Source organism: Oryctolagus cuniculus, chromosome 9, assembly GCF_964237555.1.
Source record: "Oryctolagus cuniculus chromosome 9, mOryCun1.1, whole genome shotgun sequence".
NCBI classification, from domain to species: domain Eukaryota; kingdom Metazoa; phylum Chordata; class Mammalia; order Lagomorpha; family Leporidae; genus Oryctolagus; species Oryctolagus cuniculus.
In genome coordinates, this window is record NC_091440.1 from 67,726,161 (window position 1) to 67,744,423 (window position 18,263).

General features: G+C 43.3%; 1 protein-coding gene and 1 long non-coding RNA gene across 10 annotated transcripts in view; both read right to left on the reverse strand.

The window, feature by feature from the left end:
- LOC138843801 (uncharacterized) overlaps positions 1-17,496 on the reverse strand; it is an 83,901-nt gene extending 66,405 nt beyond the window's left edge. For all 9 annotated transcript variants that reach the window (XM_070048846.1, XM_070048849.1, XM_070048844.1 and 6 more), the window contains exon 1: positions 13,368-17,496. Coding sequence is in view for 2 of the 9 variants with exons in the window: in XM_070048851.1 (XP_069904952.1) it covers positions 13,368-13,410 (43 nt within the window). In the remaining 7 variants the exon portion in view is untranslated. The remainder of the gene's footprint in view (positions 1-13,367) is intronic.
- LOC138843802 (uncharacterized) lies at positions 1,285-13,361 on the reverse strand. The gene is made up of 2 exons (XR_011378801.1): positions 4,873-13,361; positions 1,285-2,632 (listed from the first exon to the last, which is right to left on the reverse strand). It is a non-coding gene; the product is annotated as an uncharacterized lncRNA (long non-coding RNA).
- Positions 17,497-18,263: the final 767 nt, after the last annotated feature.

Consider the following 18,263-nt stretch of genomic DNA (forward strand, 5'->3'; position numbering starts at 1 on the left):
TGAACAACACGCTCGTGGATAAACAGAGGGTCATAGAAGAAATCAAAAAACTTCTGGAAACAAATGAAGATGACAATACATCATATAAAAACCTATAGGATACATTTGGTGTATGTGCTTGGCTGAGGAGCCAATGGGGCGAAGCTACCATCTGTGGGATTATGACTGAACGCCTCTAAGTCAGAATCCCGCCCAGGCGGAACGATGCAGCAGCGCTGAAGGAGCCTCGCTTGGCCTCGGATAGCCGGTCCCCCACCGTCCCCGCCGGCGGCCCGCGTTGTGTGTCCGCCTCGGCAGCGTGCAGTGCGCCCCCCGCCGCGCGTCGGGACCAGGGTCTGGTGCAGAGAGCCCTTCCTCCCGGGAAATGGGGCGTGGCCAGAAAGGGGGCCGCCCTCTCGCCCGTCACGCACCGCACGTTTGTGGGGAACCTGGCGCTAAACCATTCGTAGATGACCTGCTTCTGGGTCGGGGTTTCGTACGTAGCAGAGCAGCTCCCTCACCGCGATCTATTGAAAGTCAGCCCTCGACACAAGGGTTTGTAAAAAAATAAAAAGATAAAAAAACAAAAAAAAAATAAGAAAATAAAGAAAAAGACAAAATAAATTTTAAGAAAAAAAAACCTATAGGATACAGTGAAAGCAGTGTTAAGATTGAAGTCCACTGCTGAATTCTACCAGACATTTGAAGAACTAATTCCAATTCTTCTCAAGCTATTCAAAACCATTGAAAAGAGGGAGTCTTCCCAAACTCCTTCTATGAAGCCTGCATGACCTTAATACCCAATCCTGGAAAAGTTGCAACAGAGAAAGAGAACTATAACCCAATATCCCTGATGAACATATATGGAAAAATCTTCAACGAAATATTAGCTAATCGAATCTGACAACACATCAGAAAGATCATCCACCCTGACCAAGTGGGATTTATCCCAGAATGCAGGAATGGCTCATCATTCACAAATCATTCAGTTTGATACACCACATAAACAAACTGAAGAACGAAAATTATATGATTATCTCATTTGCTGCAGAGAAAGCATTTGATAAAATACAACATTTTTTCATGATGAACATCTTAATAAAAATGGGTATAGATGGAACATTCCTCGACACAATCTAGGCAATACATGACAAACCATAGCATATATCTTGTTGAATGGAGAAAAGCTGATAGCATTCCCCTTAACAACCAGAACCACAGCAGGATTACAACTCTTACCTGCAGGCGTACACCTTCCGGATAGGTTAACGCCGGCGAGACCTCGGAGACACCAGACGCGTTTATCGGCTTTTCAGCTTTCACTTTATTTTTCAGCAGACTCGCATTACATGTCGCGAACGCCCGCCCTGTTACTGGCATTCATTCACAACTCCTTCATTCACCACTCCCGCTTACTACTCGCATTCATTCACAGCTCCCGCCTGTTACCGGCGTTCATTCATAACTCCCGCCTGTTTCCGGCGTTCATTCACAACTCCGCCTGTTACCGGCGTTCATTCATTACTCCGTCTTTTACTAGCGTTCATTCATTCCTCCATCTTTTACCAGCGTTCATTCATTCCTCCGTCTTTTACCAGCGTTCATTCATTCCTCCGTCTTTTACCAGCGTTCATTCATTCCTCCGTCTTTTACCAGCGTTCATTCATTCACTCCCGCCCACCGTCCACCTATTTATATATATCATTCACGGAAAACATGTTACCAACTAAGTGTGGGAAACATGCAATAACAGGATGCTTAAAGTCAAAACAGGATCTTGCAATTAGCAACGGGCAGGGTGGAAAAAGCCCAGCACTAAACTTCTTGTGCTTGTACATGTCGGGAGGGGCACAGCTGGCCAGGCTGTCCCGTTCCCCGACATCTCCCCCTTATTTCTTTGCAAAATGGAGTGGTACTGTGCCTGTCTTAGGTGACCAAGAGCATCTATCGGGCTTACCCGTCATCGGCACATGAACATGAGGTGTGGAGGGAGCGTTCATGCCCTGTCTTAGGTTGCCTTGAAGACCTCTCAGAACTTACCCGTCTTTGACTACCATTCCAGCAGATTCAGCCACACCTGAATCTGTCCATTTTGCATGGGGACTGGTTAGCTGGCTTGTTTAACCACCATTTGCGTATTAACAGCCCTTGCAAGATCCGAACAATAATTGATCCTGTTATTAACATGCTACCCAAAAGACGGGAACACAAACTGCAGTAGATCGAATAACACAGGGTATGCCAACCAGGCCTAATCTTGCAATAAATCCGTTCATTAACAGCTGAATAGCAGTATATCATCAAGTGCCTGGGCGGTAGATCTTGTGATGCTATCAAGTATGGACAGTGTGGAGGTTTGGCTCATGGCCATGCCAATAGCGGCCTAACAAGCTGATAACGCCGCAATTACTGCAACGACGACCACGGTGACTCCAAAGTCTCTCCTGTGTTGAACAGCCATAGAGAAGTCCTTCTCAGGCAAATACACAACTGGAGAGGGAGAGGTAGGGTTCTCAAGAGACCCCAATACTCATCCAGCTTGGCCATCGTCGGTGACAGTGGCGTCATTATTAGTAGGAGTAGGATCACGATCATCTTGCCACTCTATTGTTCTTGTCCATCTTTCTGGAGTCCAGATTGGATTTTTTTCTTCCTGTGGGAGAAAACAAACAGCGCCTCGTACCCTTCTTATTAAAGGGTATGGGCCTTTCCATTTGTTATCTTGTGGGTCTTTCCACATAATCATTTTTCTAACGTGTGGCTGAGCTTCTGTCGGTTCATGGGGTTTATTACTATTGGGGGTCTGTTCCAAGATTACATGACGTTCTGCCGGGGTGAGACCATCAGCTTTTTTATTTAAAAAATTTATGGTAAGTAAGGCAAGGTTGAGAATGTCTTTAGGGGAACGGGATAGTGCCCCTATTCCCCCTTTTTGTTTTAATACAAAGTTTTTCAGATACAGATTAGTGCGTTCCACAACGGCTTGTCCAGTAGGGTTATATGGGATGCCGGTTAAATGAGAGATATGAAAAGTTGCTAAAAACTCAGCAAAAGCCTTAGAAGTATAAGCAGGTCCATTATCAGTTTTTATTATATTAGGAATTCCCCAAGAAGCAAAACATTGTAACATATGTTGCATTACATGGGAGGTGGACTCTTTGGCAGCGGCGGTAGCCATAACTACTCCTGAGTAAGTATCCACCGTAACATGGACACAGGATAGCTTGCCAAAGGCAGGGATATGCGTTACATCCATTTGCCAAATGTGACATGGATAAAGGCCCCGGGGATTAGCTCCAGTAGGCATAGTAACAGGCTGATGAATAACACATTTTTCACAATTTTGGACAATAGATTTAGCTTTACGAATAGGGATATTAAACCTCATACTTAAGGTCTTACTATTAACATGCCAAAGTTTGTGATATTCTGTTGCCTGTTCCATGGCAGTGCAAGCTAAAAGGAAGCGGGAATGTTGATCGGCAAGGGCATTTCCCGCGGTGAGAGGACCTGGCAGGGAGGTATGTGCTCTAATATGGGTGATAAAAATGGGATCTGATCTCCTAAATAAAGCGTGCTGAACAAGCTCAAAATAAGGAAACACTGTAGAACTTTTGGATATTAACGAAGGGGAGCCTAGCCTCTTAACAGCATTAACAACATATAAACGATATTAAGAGGACCCTCAACCATATTTAATAACTTAGTCACTACAGCTAGCTCTGCATGTTGAGGTGAGGGAGATGCAGTAACTGCATGATGCACCTGACCTTGTAAAATAGCCACCCCGGTACCTCCTTTTGCTCCATCAGTAAAAGCTATGGGTGCTTTGGGAATGGGATTAGAATAAACTCTTTTAAAACTAAATTTCCCATAGCCTCCGCATAGGAGGTAATAGATCTGGGCATATGGTTATGTGGGTATATAAACAACAATGGTCCTTCTTGCCAGAATACTGCTTTTGCCTCCTTTGTAAGTTGTCTGGGTGAATTTAGGCATGCATCGCCTTCCAGAAGTCGGAACAAAGGGTGCATTTCTTCAGTAGTCACTTTACAATAAGGCCGAATCCAGTTTAAATTTCCACACAATTTTTGTAAGTCATTTAAGGTTTTAACATGATGAGTGGAGATGATGGGGGTTAAAGAACTCTGCCCAATTTGGTTTCAGGCGCCGCGGTGGGTGGGGAGTTGAATCCCCAGTATTTATAAAAAAAGCAGCTTCATCGTCATTACGAGCACTTTCGTTTTCAAGCATTTGCCTTCTAGTCTGTTTCTCCGGCCCAGACTCTAAAACTATGGGCCTCATCTCGCTGGAAGCATTGCCGGCAAAACAGCAACAGCGCATAGGATGACGGGGTGGTTCGTAAGGAGGAGCGGAGGGCATTAAGGGCAACTCCGAGTATAGTGGAAGCGATCCCAGCGTCTGCGGATGTTTCGCTTTTGGTTGGGCTCCTCCGCTTGCTTCCATCCTTTGTTCCTCTATACTATCTCCTTTTTCGCTACTATCATGGGAGTCTTCGCTGAGCTCCTCCAGTAGTTCGGAGCCTTCATCTAAGAGTTCCCCGATCTGGTCATCCTCCGACTGTAAAGCAGTATCTATCAGATACCACAAGCGGATCACTCCCTCCTCGACTCCAGCGTTTCGCAATTCACATCCCACCCGTCTCCACCGAACCTGTGATAAATCTCCTTCTTCAACAAACCAAGGACAAGTTTTATATAGTATCCTCATAAAATTGCACACAGCTACACTCTTTACGGGCGTCCCCGTTGCCTTTAAAAGGTGGCTAATCAATAGGTGCATTTTCGTGGTGGACTGTGTGTTCCCCATTGTACCGCGGTATTCCTAGGCTTTTTCCCCTAGACTCCCGTCTATAGACGTTTTTTTTCTTACCTTCTTTCCGCGTCGCAGCGATCCGAGTCACGGCACCAGTTGCAGGCGTACATCTTCCGGATAGGTTAACGCCGGCGAGACCTCGGAGACACCAGACGCGTTTATCGGCTTTTCAGCTTTCACTTTATTTTTCAGCAGACTCGCATTACATGTCGCGAACGCCCGCCCTGTTACTGGCATTCATTCACAACTCCTTCATTCACCACTCCCGCTTACTACTCGCATTCATTCACAGCTCCCGCCTGTTACCGGCGTTCATTCACAACTCCGCCTGTTACCAGCGTTCATTCATTCCTCCGTCTTTTACCAGCGTTCATTCATTCACTCCCGCCCACCGTCCACCTATTTATATATATCATTCACGGAAAACATGTTACCAACTAAGTGTGGGAAACATGCAATAACAGGATGCTTAAAGTCAAAACAGGATCTTGCAATTAGCAACGGGCAGGGTGGAAAAAGCCCAGCACTAAACTTCTTGTGCTTGTACATGTCGGGAGGGGCACAGCTGGCCAGGCTGTCCCGTTCCCCAACACTTACCATTGCTATTTAATATAATCCTAGAAGCTTTAGCTAGAGACATTAGGCAAGAAAAAGAAATCAAAGTGGTACACATTAAAAAAAGATGAACTCAAACTAGCTCTTTTTCAGATGACATGATTCTATACATGGGAGATCCAAAAAAACCACTGAGAGAATCTTAGAAATCAAAAAAGAGTGTGGTAAAGTGCAGGGTATAAAATCAACACAGAAAAATAAATAGACTTTGTGGCCAGTGCTGCGGTTCAATAGGGTAATCCTCCGCCTGCAGCGCCAGCACACCGGGTTCTAGTCCCAGTCAGGGCGCCGGATTCTGTCCTGATTGCCCCTCTTCCAGGCCAGCTGTCTGCTGTGGCCCAGGAATGCAGAGGAGGATGGCCCAAGTGCTTGGGCCCTGCACCCCATGGGAGACCAGGATAAGCACCTGGTTCCTGCCTTTGGATCAGCGTGGTATGCCGGCCACAGCATGCTGGCCACGGCGGCCATTGGAGGGTGAACCAACGGCAAAAGAAAGACCTTTCTCTCTGTCACTCTCTCTCACTGTCCACTCTGCATGTCAAAAAAATTTTAAAAAAATCAATAGACTTTGTATACACAGACAACACCATGGATGAGAAAGAACTTGTAGATCAGTTCTATTCAAAATAGATCCAAAAAGAATCAAATACCTCGGAGTAAATTTAACCAAGGATGTCAAAGATATCTACAATGAAAACTACAAAACACAGAATCAAATACCTCGGAGTAAATTTAACCAAGGATGTCAAAGATATCTACAATGAAAACTACAAAACACTACAGAAATGACAGAAAAAAAAATGGAAACATCTTCCATGTTCATAGTTTGGAACAATCATCTTCATCAAAATGTCCATACTACCAGGAGCAAATTTACAGATTCAATGAGATTCCAATCAAAATACCAAGGAAATTGTTCACATTCCTAGAGAAAACAATGCTGAAGTTCATATGGAAACATATGCTTTACCAAATAGGTAAAGCAATCTTATACACACACACACACACACACAAAACAAACACAAACTGAAGGCATCACAATATGTGATTTCAAGACATACTACTGGGCAGTTATAATCAAAACAGCCTGATATTGGCACAAAAGCAGACTTACGGAATAGAATAGCAACTCTGGAAATCAGTCTACGCATCTACAATGAACATATATTTGATAAAGGAGCTAAAACCAATCCACAGAGCTGAGAACTCTCTTTAACAAACAGTGCTAGAAAAACTGAATTTCCACATAGAGGAGTATGGAGAAGTATTAAATTAGGTCTCTACCTTACACCATGCACAGAAATCCCTCTCAAACTGGATCAAGGACCTAAATCTATGACCCGATACCATCAAATTATTGGAGAACATGGGGGTTACTCTACAAGACATTGGCATAGACAAAGTATTCTTGGAATAGATGCTAGAGGCACATGTAATTAAATACAAAATTGATAAATGAATTTACATAAGCTGAGAAGCTTTGGCACTGTAAAAAAATGCTCAGCAAACTGGAGTAGCAACCAAAAGAATGAGAGAAAATATTTGCAAACTGTGCAACTGATAAAGGGTGAACATTCAGAATATATAAAGAGCTCAAAAAATTCAACAACAACAAATCAAACAATCTAGTAAAGAAATGGGCAAAAGACTTAAATAGGCATTTCTCAAGACAGGAAATTCAAATGGCTAACTGACACTTGGGAAAATGGTCACATTCACAAGCCATCAGGGAAAAGCAAATCAAAACCAAAAGAGGTTCCACATCACTCCAGTTAGAATGATTTGCATACAGAAATCAACAAACAAAAAATGCTGATGAGGATGTGGGGAAAAACGTACTCTGATCCACTGCTGGTGGAAATGTAAACTGGTACAACCACTGTGGAAGACAGTATGGAGATACATCTGAATCTGAATATAGACCTATCATATGACCCAGTCATCCAACTCCTGGGAATTTACCCAATCCAAAAGAGAATAGTACATGAAACAGATATTTGTATCCCATGTTCATTGCAGCATAATTCACAATAGGCAAGATATGGAATCAACACAGATTTCCACCAACTATTGACTAGATCAAGAAATGCACACACACACATGCACAGAGAAGAGAGATACACACACATAATGTAGTGCTACTCAGCCCTTGTCCTGATTGTTCATGTACAATTTAATACTTAATCCCTTTTAGTATTTTTTTTTGTTTTAGTTAATACTATTGGTTGAACTCTGTAATTAACACACAATTATTCGTAGGTGTTTAAATTTAAATGAAAAGTGATCCCTGTTAAATATAAGAATGGGAATAAGAGAGGGAGGAGATGTACAATTTGGGACATGCTCAATCGCACTTGCCCCAAATGGTGGAGTTAGAATCATGCCAGGGGATCCCAATACAATCCCATCAAGGTGGCATGTACCAATGCCATCTCACTAGTCCAAGTGATCAATTTCAGTTCACAGTTGATCACACTGATAGGTCTAAGAGTCAAAGGGATCACACAAACAAGACTAGTGTCTGCAAATACTAACTGATAGAATAAAAAAGGGAGAGAACAATCCATCATTGGAAGCGGGATACACAGCAGACTCATAGAATGGCAGATGTCCTAAAGAGCACTCTGGCCTCAGAATCAGCCCTTAAGGCATTCGGATCTGGCTGAAGAGCCCATGAGAGTATTACAGGCATGGAAAGCCAAGACACTCTGGCAAAAAACAAACAAACAAACAAACAAAAAAAAAAAAACCACCTAAATGAAAGATCTCTGTCAGTTAGATCCCAGTAGAAAGAACAGGCCATCAGAGAAGGTGGTGCCTTTCTCTGAAGGGAGGAGAGAACTTCCACTTTGACTATGACCTTGTCTAAATAAGATCGAAGTCAGTGAACTCAAAAGGCTTCCATAGCCTTGGCAACTCATGAGTAGAGCTTAGGAAGATTACTGACGCCATAAACAAGTGTCAAATTGTTAAGTCAACAACAGGAGTCGCTGTGTACTTACTCCTCATGTGGGATCTCTGTCCTTAATGTGTTATCCAATGTGAAGTAATGCTATAACTAGTACTGAAACAGTATTTTACACTTTATGTTCTATGCGGTGCAAACTGATGAAATCTTTACTTAATATATACTAAACTGATCTTCTTTATATAAAGATAATTGAAAATGAAACTTGATGTGAATGGAATGGGAGAGGGAGCGGGAGATGGGAGGGTTGCGTGTTGGAGGGAAGTTATGGGGGAGGAAGCCACTGTAATCCATAAACTGTACTTTGGAAATTTATATTTACTAAATAAATGTTTTTAAAAAAAGGAGTAAGTACACTTCACCACTGGAAAAAAAATAAAAATCCTATCTTTTCCTATAAGAGGGTGACAACTAGAAACCATTACACTTTGTGAAATAAACCAGTCCCACAAAGACAAATATCATATGTTTTCCCTGATCTGATGCAACTAATAAAATATCTGAAATATAATGTATTTGAGAAAGATAGTCATTTGGACAATTGACGATTATTTTTAGCCCTTGTCTCTTCTAGTGAGAAGCGATTGTTTTTTTAGTTTTCTTTTTATTTATTTGCAAGTCAGAGTTACACAGAGAAAGGAGAAAGAGAGAGAGAGAGAGAGAGAGAGAGAGAGAGAGAGGTCTTCCATCTGGATCACTCTGCAATTGGCCGCAAAGCCAGAGCCAAACTGAACCAAAGCTGGGAGCCAGGAGCTTCTTCCAGGTTTCCCATGCATGTACAGGGGCTCAAGGACTTGGGCCATCTTCGACGGCTTTCCCAGAGGATAACAGAGAACTGGATCAGAAGTGGAGACTTCGCGTCTTGAACCAGCATGCATATGGGATACCAGCACTTCAGGCCAGGGTGTTAACCTGCCGCACCACTGCCCCAGCCCCAATTGTTTAGTTTTGTTTAATTTGTTTTGTGTTCTTTCTCTTCATACTATTTGTTGACCTCCTCTAGGGTAGGGCTAACTAGAAGATCACCAAGTAAACTGATAATAGATCATCATAAAAATTAAGAATGTGAACCCAAGAGGGATGGGTGCAAAGATTGGAATATGAGTGGGAGGGATGGTAAGTCCAACTTTGTTTCTAAATCTATGTTTATGAAACTTGTATAACGTGAATAAAGAATAAAGAATAAAAAAGTATATAGTCAGGGGCCAACATTGGGGCACAGTGGGTAAAGATAACACCTGTGATGCTACCAGGCAATCTGGGTGCTGTTTTGTGTTCTGGATGCTTTGGATATGTGGTCGAAGATGCTGGTTAACTCCCCAGATGGGCACAATAGCCAGGGCTAGTACAGGCCAAAACCAGGAGCCAGGAACTCCATCCTGGTCTCCCACGTGGGTGGCAGAGGCCCAAGTCCTTGAGACATCTTTCCACTGCTAGCATTATTAGGGAGTTGGATTGGAAGCACAGCAGCCAGGACTTGAAAGGTCACTCTGATGTAGGATGTGACATTAAAAGTGGCAGCTTAACCTCTGTCCCACAACACTGGTCCCCTTCCTCATTTTTTTCAAGTATCTTTTTAAATTTATTTATAACTTATATTTCACTATTGGGTTCTTTATACCTATCTGATGTCAATTCATATGTGGGGTGTAAAGGATTAAAGAATAGTAAATAGGCATAAATTATGTGACTATGACTTACTTTTTGGTAGAGTGATCACGTTTATTCTAAAAGTTGATATTTAATATATATCTGTGTTATTAATTTGAATCTGGCTTTTAAAAATTAGGAATGAGTTTATATAGTGGTAATGATTTCCTTAGGCTACTCCAGTTGTATGTTCTTATTTTTTTAACACCAATGTGTAAAAGGCTTTTGTGGCAGAATTTATCTCAAATTCAACTTCACTTTATAGTTATACATTGCTTTAGTACATCAAATGCCTAGCTTCCTAAACACATCTATTACTTGCTTACTTTCATTCCAAATGGCTATCCTTCCTGCCCCTCAGAGATGGTCAAGCAAATTTATGTGTGCATGGCTCCATCCAGTTTGATGGTGAGCTTGCTTTCAGGCACCAAGTTCATATGGTGGTAGAGATCTGGAAGATGAGGAGCACACCCAGACTCCAAATGCTCCATTCTTCTCTGCTACAGGCTCCTCTTGGCCCTATCCACTGGCACTACCTCCTGGCTCCAAATAAAACTTGTGCCTTACATCTGTCAGTAAAGTCTGACAAACAGGCATTCTGAAATTTCCTTAGAGCATTGTTTATGTGTTACACACAGTGAATACAAAGAAGAGGAAGAGGTATTCCTCTTATGACATGCTCCTCTTTTATCAAAATCTGTGCAAAAACAAAGGAAAAGTACCTACATATCTTACTGTGAGAACACATTCAAAGAATGTCAAAGACTGTTGCCATACTGTATTCAAGAAGTTTCCCACATCTCAATCTTCTCCTTTCTCTTGTATATTTTCTTATGTGAGTGTCCATATTTGCATCTTGTACATATGCAAATATTTATCTAATATGCATCTGAAAATGTGTATTATTCATATATCTATATTGATTTATTTATGTCATATATTTCACTAGGAGCTTGATCCCAGGTGACAGATGTAAATTCATGCTGGCTGATACTAAAGAATTTAAATACACACACATAATGTAATTCAAAATCAGTTGTTAATCAAGTAGTTAAAAGTATTCTACTATCCATGAGCTATTGATATGTACATGCATTTATGTGAATCATTAATTTGAACTTGTTGACTTTTTTTTATAAATAATGTGTATATTTGGCTGGTGCCGCGGCTCACTTGGCTAATCCTCCACCTGTGGCGCCGACACCGCCAGTTCTAGTCCCAGTTGGGGCATCGGATTCTGTCCCGGTTGCTCTTCTTCCAGTCCAGCTCTCTGCTGTGGCCCTGGAAGGCAGTGGAGGATTGCCCAAGTGCTTGGGCCCTGTACCAGCATGGGAGACCAGGAGGAAGCGCCTGGCTCCCGGCTTCGGATCGGCTCAGCTCGCCAGCCGTGGCGGCCATTTGGGGGGTGAACCAATGGAAAAGGAAGACCTTTCTCTCTGTCTCTCTCTCTCACTGTCTAACTCTGCCTGTCAAAAAAATGTGTATAGGCCGGCGCCGCGGCTCACTAGGCTAATCCTCCGCCTAGCGGCGCCGGCACACCGGGTTCTAGTCCCGGTCGGGGCGCCGGATTCTGTCCCGGTTGCCCCTCTTCCAGGCCAGCCCTCTGCTGTGGCCAGGGAGTGCAGTGGAGGATGGCCCAGGTGCTTGGGCCCTGCACCCCATGGGAGACCAGGAAAAGCACCTGGCTCCTGGCTCCTGCCATCGGATCAGCGCGGTGCGCCGGCCGCAGCGCGCCGGCCGCGGCGGCCATTGGAGGGTGAACCAACGGCAAAAGGAAGACCTTTCTCACCTGTCTCTCTCTCTCTCACTGTCCACTCTGCCTGTCAAAAAAAAAAATGTGTATATATGTTGGTAATGAATATCTCAGACCTGTGAAACTAGAATTGTATCTGTAATGATGTAACATACTTGAACCTCAAGGTATAAAAGCCTTCCAGAATTGCATTTATTTCAGGTTTAACTGTATGTTATAGGAAACAATCCTCTTATCCTGTATAAAGTCCTAACTCTCAAGTCCCTCCATCACCTCCATTTTTCTTTTTCCTTTTTTTTTTTTGGCAGGTAGAGTGGACAGTGAGAGAGAGAGAGAGAGAGACAGAGAGAAAGGTCTTCTTTTGCCGTTGGTTCACCCTCCAATGGCCGCTGCGGCCGGCGCGCTGCGGCGGGCGCACCACGCTGATCCGATGGCAGGAGCCAGGTGCTTCTCCTGGTCTCCCATGGGGTGCAGGGCCCAAGTACTTGGGCCATCCTCCACTGCACTCCCTGGCCACAGCAGAGAGCTGGCCTGGAAGAGGGGCAACCGGGACAGAATCCGTCGCCCTGACCGGGACTAGAACCCGGTGTGCCGGCACCGCAAGGCAGATGATAGCCTAGTAAGCTGCGGCGCCGGCCTTCTTTTTTCTTATATATATATATATTTGACATATAGTGTTAGACAATGAGAGAGAGAGACAGAAAGGTCTTCCTTCCGTTGGTTCACTCCCCAAATGGCTGCTACATTCCGGATCTTCGCTGATCCAAAGCCAGGAGCCAGGTGCTTCCTCCTGGTCTACCATGCAGGTGCAGCGGCCCAAGCACTTGGGCCATCCTCCACTGCCTTCCCTGGCCACAACAGAGGGCTGGACTGGAAGAGGAGCAACCAGGACTAGAACCAGGTGCTCTTATGGGATGCCAGTGCCACAGGCGGAGGATTAACCAAGTAAGCCACAGTGCCAGCCCCCACCTCCTTATTTATTTCTTTTCTTTCCATGAGATATGATTAAATAGCTGCAGGCCTGAGCAGGAGCTTTCATGAAATGATACTGCATTCTGAGCACCAGCCTCACATGGTGGCAGAGCTTGGATGGTGAGGCACACATCCGTATTCCAGCAGATTTTGTCATGTCTGGAAAGGCTCCACTGCTCCCTTTATACTACTGCCTGTCTGCTCCAAATAAAATTCTTTTCTTCACTGGATGACTCAGTGGAGACTAGTAAATGAGACACCTGACCATTTCCTAAGGGATTGCTGCTACAAAGGGGAACAAATGCACTGCCTGGAAGAGGCATGCCTTTCTTGATCAATGTCTCCTATGTATAATTTGAACTCAGAAAAAGGAAAGTTTGCTACAGGCCACACTGTAGGAAGATTTAGAAAGTGTTAAAGGCATGCTGTGTTGCCAATGATACTGTCAAGAACAAATTTTACAAATGTCAACATCTTTCATTCTGTGACGTTTTGGTGAGTGTTGACAGAAATATCTAGATGCATGTATAATTGCCTATATAAACAAATGTCTACAGGTTCACATACATTTCTCCCTAAGTTATTTGTACTCACACTTTGGTAACGTCTTCAACATACATAACAGATTCCAGTTCATTTGGGTGTGGGCTAAGAGACAAAATTACATAGTCAGAAAGGCATGATGTTAAATTTTTTGCATCATATATCTAAAGTAGCTCTAGATAAAAACTGGTCTTTACCCACGTGTTTTAGTCTCTGTTAAAAAATTTGTGGAAATGAAATGAATATGTAAGTATATTTAGCACAAAATAATTTTTAAATCCATACATTATAATATTCCTCATGCATTTACCTTAAACTTTTGAAGATCCCTTTTATACATAGATTTCAAAATCTTTAAATACATTTTTCATAAGTTTTGGAAGTTCCATTTTATGTAACTGTTTGTATGGCATGTGTTATTTCTCATTAGAAATGAGTTTCATATGCCAGTAATGAATAAAATAAAATAAAACTGTCAGGAATGGTGCATGAGGCCTTTTAAGTGACAAATCCTTTTTCTAAAAGTTTTATTTAAGTTATTTGAAAGACATGAGTTACTTTTCAAAGATTTATTTTAGTTATTTGAAAGACATGAGTTATACAGAGAGGTAGAGACAGAGAGAGAGGTCTTCCATCCACTAGTACTCCCCAAATGGCTGCAATGGCTGGAGATGAGCTGATCTGAAGCCAGGAGCCACGAGGTTCTTCTGGGCCCCCAATGTGGGTGCAGGGGCCCAAGTCCTTGTGCCATTCTCTGCTGCTTTCCCAGGCATAATAGCACAGAGCTGCATCAGAAGTTCAAAAGCCAGGACTCAATTGCTGCCCATATGGGAGCCAACACTGCAAGCCAGGGCTTAAATGCACTGTACAACAGCGCTGGCCCCAGGATGCATGATTTTAACAAGTTTTTTTCATCTAATCATTACAGTTAATCTAGATACAAAGAGTGTGTCTTATGCATACTTGCATCTTAGGAAAACAGAAAGCACTCCACAGATCCTACAGTAAGAAGATTTAGAGAGTGCCTAAGACACTAGTTTTCAGGGAGAATAAGATTTACAAATCTTAACCCTAATCTTTCTATAATTATTTTGTATTTGTGTTTGAAGAGGATTGTGTACTTTTTGATGAAATATTGATGTATGTATGTATGTATATACACATATATGTTTGTATGTGTGTTTGTGTAAGTTCCAAAAATGTTTCCAAGAAACTACTTACATTTTAATTCCATTTATACACAATCTTTCTGAAATACACACACATGCCAAGTGCATGCTCACTCACCTATTTATTCAAAAATTTTTTTAAAAAAGTAAATATTTATTTAGAAGGCAAAGAGACACAAAAACTCAACAATAACAATCAATCCAGTGAAGAAATGGGAGAGGATCTGAATAGACAGTTTTTAAAAGAAGAAACATAAAATGTCAAGAAATACATGAAAAAATGCTCAACATCACTAGACATTAGGGAAATGCAAATCAATGTCACAATAAGACATCAACTCACCCTGTCAGAATGGCTGTTACCCAAAAGACAGAACAATAATGCTGATGGTTATTATGAGAAAGGAGAACTCTTTTATGCTGTTGTTGGGAATGTATTTAGTGCAGCCAGTGTGGAAAATGTATGGAAATTTTCTTAGATGCTAGAAATAGACTTGCCCTAGGAACCAGCAATCACACTCCTGGATATATACCTCAAAGACATTAACTCATTTTATAAGATATATGTTCCATCATGTTTATGGCAGCACTGTTCACAATAGCCAAAATATGCACTCAACCAAGGTGTTTATTATCAGATGACTGGAAAAAAGTGATATACACACACATGCCCACACTGGAATATTATTTAGCTATTAAAAAAAGAGCGAAATTCTATCATTTACAACACAATGGTTTGAACTAAAAACATCATGTTAATTCAAATATGCTGACATAGTAAGATAAATACCACATGTTCTCCTTTTTATGTGGGAGCTAAAATTAAACAAAAAAGGAAGGAGGAGGAAGGAAAAGAAATGGAAATGGAAAATATACCTGTGTGAATCAGTTCTGCTGCAGTGTTTTGTCAAACTTTGTTTTAAACATTTGACCAAGAGATTGATAGAAATTATATGCTTTAATAGTATTGTTTTTTGTGACTTTTAAAATTTGCTTTATATGAGCGAATTTGGACATCTTTTCACTTGGTTATTGTTTAGAGATCTTGCCTATTGGTCCTGTTGGACTATATTGTTATATATTTTCTGAACTTTTAATTCAGTAGAATCATTAAGCCTTTGACTATAATGTAATTAAAAATATCATCCTAAATAGATTTAATGAAAATACAATATTAATGAAAGTATTTAAAGTAACAGTAGTCAAGAAAACGTAATTCCCTTTGGTCACAGGGCCGTCTTCCTTCCAGAGTTCCCCAAGTCTGCATGAAGCTGGTCTGAGCAGAGCCAATGGATTTTAAAACAATACAGATTATTCAGTATTTCTTTTGTCTTTTGTACACAAAAATCACAGTTACTGAAAATTGTTTATTCTCTGTGTTTAGCAGGATTCTCTTACCCTCCTGCTGTGTGTGTGTGTGTGTAACTGAAGTTTGTCACATAAGCTACCTGTGCAGTGCTTGGAACAAGAGAACAGGGTGTCAGTGCTGGGGACTGGTGTGTGAAACATTTCTCTTCCCTGCGTTTAAATTTTAGACTTTGCTGCTGAGGTGATATTTGGTAACAGAGAGTTTGCAAATCAAGTAGAGGAAGAAAATAGAAATTAGCTTTCTTAAAATCTGAAGTTACAAATGTGAAACAAATCAGGGTTAAACATCCAAAACTATGTAAGTAAATGAGTATTGAGACAAGTTTTTTTTTTAAGGTTTTTTTTAAGGTTTTTTTTAAGGTTTCCAAGTTAACTATTTAATGAATTCCAAAATGGATTTTCTCATAAATATTGGAGACCTATGAAAAATGGGACTCCAAAATCTAGAAGGATGGGGAATTTTTCAGGCTTTCCCTCATTTTCTCCAGCAGGCTGTAAACTACAATTTGAAGACTGTTTTCTGAGCCAGCCTTTCCTTTCAAGGATTTCTTGTGAGTTTTGTGATTTTATGAAAACAGGAATACCTACTTGGCAAAGTTCTGAGGGTAGACTGTGAGTATTCGCACACACTGCCCATATATGTATCAGCAGCCAGCTGTTACCATTACAGCAGGCCTGTGGAGGTCACACATGGTCTTATTTCTTGAAATGATGCTTTCATTTGGTTCCAAGTTCCCAAGGTGCAATTACATATTGTGTCTTGTGAAATCTTTTCATTTCCACTCCCCAGCCACTATTTCCTTCCTTGAAGCCACCTGATGTAGTGTATATCAGTTTCCTCTATCTTGTCAGGTGCTTTGTACACCAAATAGCGAGGATGCATATTTATTATTTCTCCTTTTTTAAAATTTTGCACGAACGGACTCACTTTATTGCTTGTTTTTCCATTTTTTTAACTTAAAAATATCTTTTTTTAATATTTATTTATTTGAAAGAGTTACAGAGAGGCAACGGCAGAGAGAGAGAGAGAGAGAGAGAGAGGTCTTCCATCCGCTGATTAACTGTTCAAATGGCCACAGAGTCAAGGCCAGGAGCCCAGTACTCCATCCAGGTCTCCTACGTGGATGGCAGGAATCCAGGGCTTGGGTCACCGTCACTCCCTTCCCAGGCGCATTAGGAGGACGGTGGATCCCAAGTGGAGCAGCAGGGACTTCATCAGTGCTCCAACATGGGATGCCAGTGCACTGGCACCACAATGCTGACCTTCATTTCTTTCTTGTTGAAGGGATAAACGTGCAGGGCCCAAGACTTGGGTCATCTTCTATGCTTTCCAGGCATAAGGAGAGAGCTGGATCGGAAGTAGAGCAGCCAGGACTCGAACCGCTGCCAATGTGGGATCCCCGCACTGCTGGCGGAGACTGTAACCAGCTCCACAACAGTTACCGGCCCCCTTACAAACATCTTGTAAAGTGCTCCTAGGAGGTTTCCGTTTGTTTCCTCTGAAGCACATGGAAGCCTGGCTCCCTACATTCGCTCTAACCATCGGCTCTTCCCTCCCTCTAGGATTCCTTTACCGGGCGCGCAGCGTCGGGCTGGTGTTTGGACGTTTGCACACACACACACACCCCCCCCTCGCCCCCCTCGCCGCACCGACGCCGGTGCCTCGCGCGGTGTCTTCAGGCGTGGGCAGGCTGGGGCTGACCAGAGGGCAAGGCCCGCTGAGGAGACGCTCAGGGAACCGGCGAGGCGGTGCGGGGCGCTGTGCGCAGCGCCGGGCCCTGGAGAGCGCTTCCTGCACTGGCCCGCAGGGGGCGCGGCGGGCGGCGAGGGCCGGAGACGTCCAGGCCCCGGCCCTTTAAACGCTGGGCGCGCGGGCACCGCAGCCCAACCGCCTCAGGAGGCCGCGGCCGGTGGGGCGGAGCCGAGCGGAGCGCGAGCCGCCGGCCAACGACGGCCCAGGCCCGCCCGCTCGGACGCTTTTCCAATCACCCCCTCGCTCACCTTCCTTCCAGAGCCGCACCCCGGCAGCCTGCGAGGGTGCTGAAATGGGCGGGGGCCCCGATGGGGTGTCAGGGCGCATGCGGACGCGGTCCCCTCCCCTGAAGTTTCCAACGTGTTTGGCCCTCGAGACGGAGAAAAATCCTAAGAGCGGCGGCCAATGGCGTGGCAGAAAGGACTCGCGCTCAGGGCCCGGCCCCGCCCCGTTCGCCTAGAGACAAGCCCGGCCATTGGCTGTGGAGATGTCACTCGCCCCTGTGGCCATCCGGCAAGGACCTCGCATTGATTGTTCCGCCCAGGCGCGAATTGTAACCTGGGAGGTAATAGCGGGGATGGCGGCTACAGGTTGAGATTTGGGGGGCTGAGCGCCCCGTGTGCTGTTTTGTGAGACTCAAAGGCCAGGCCCTGGACT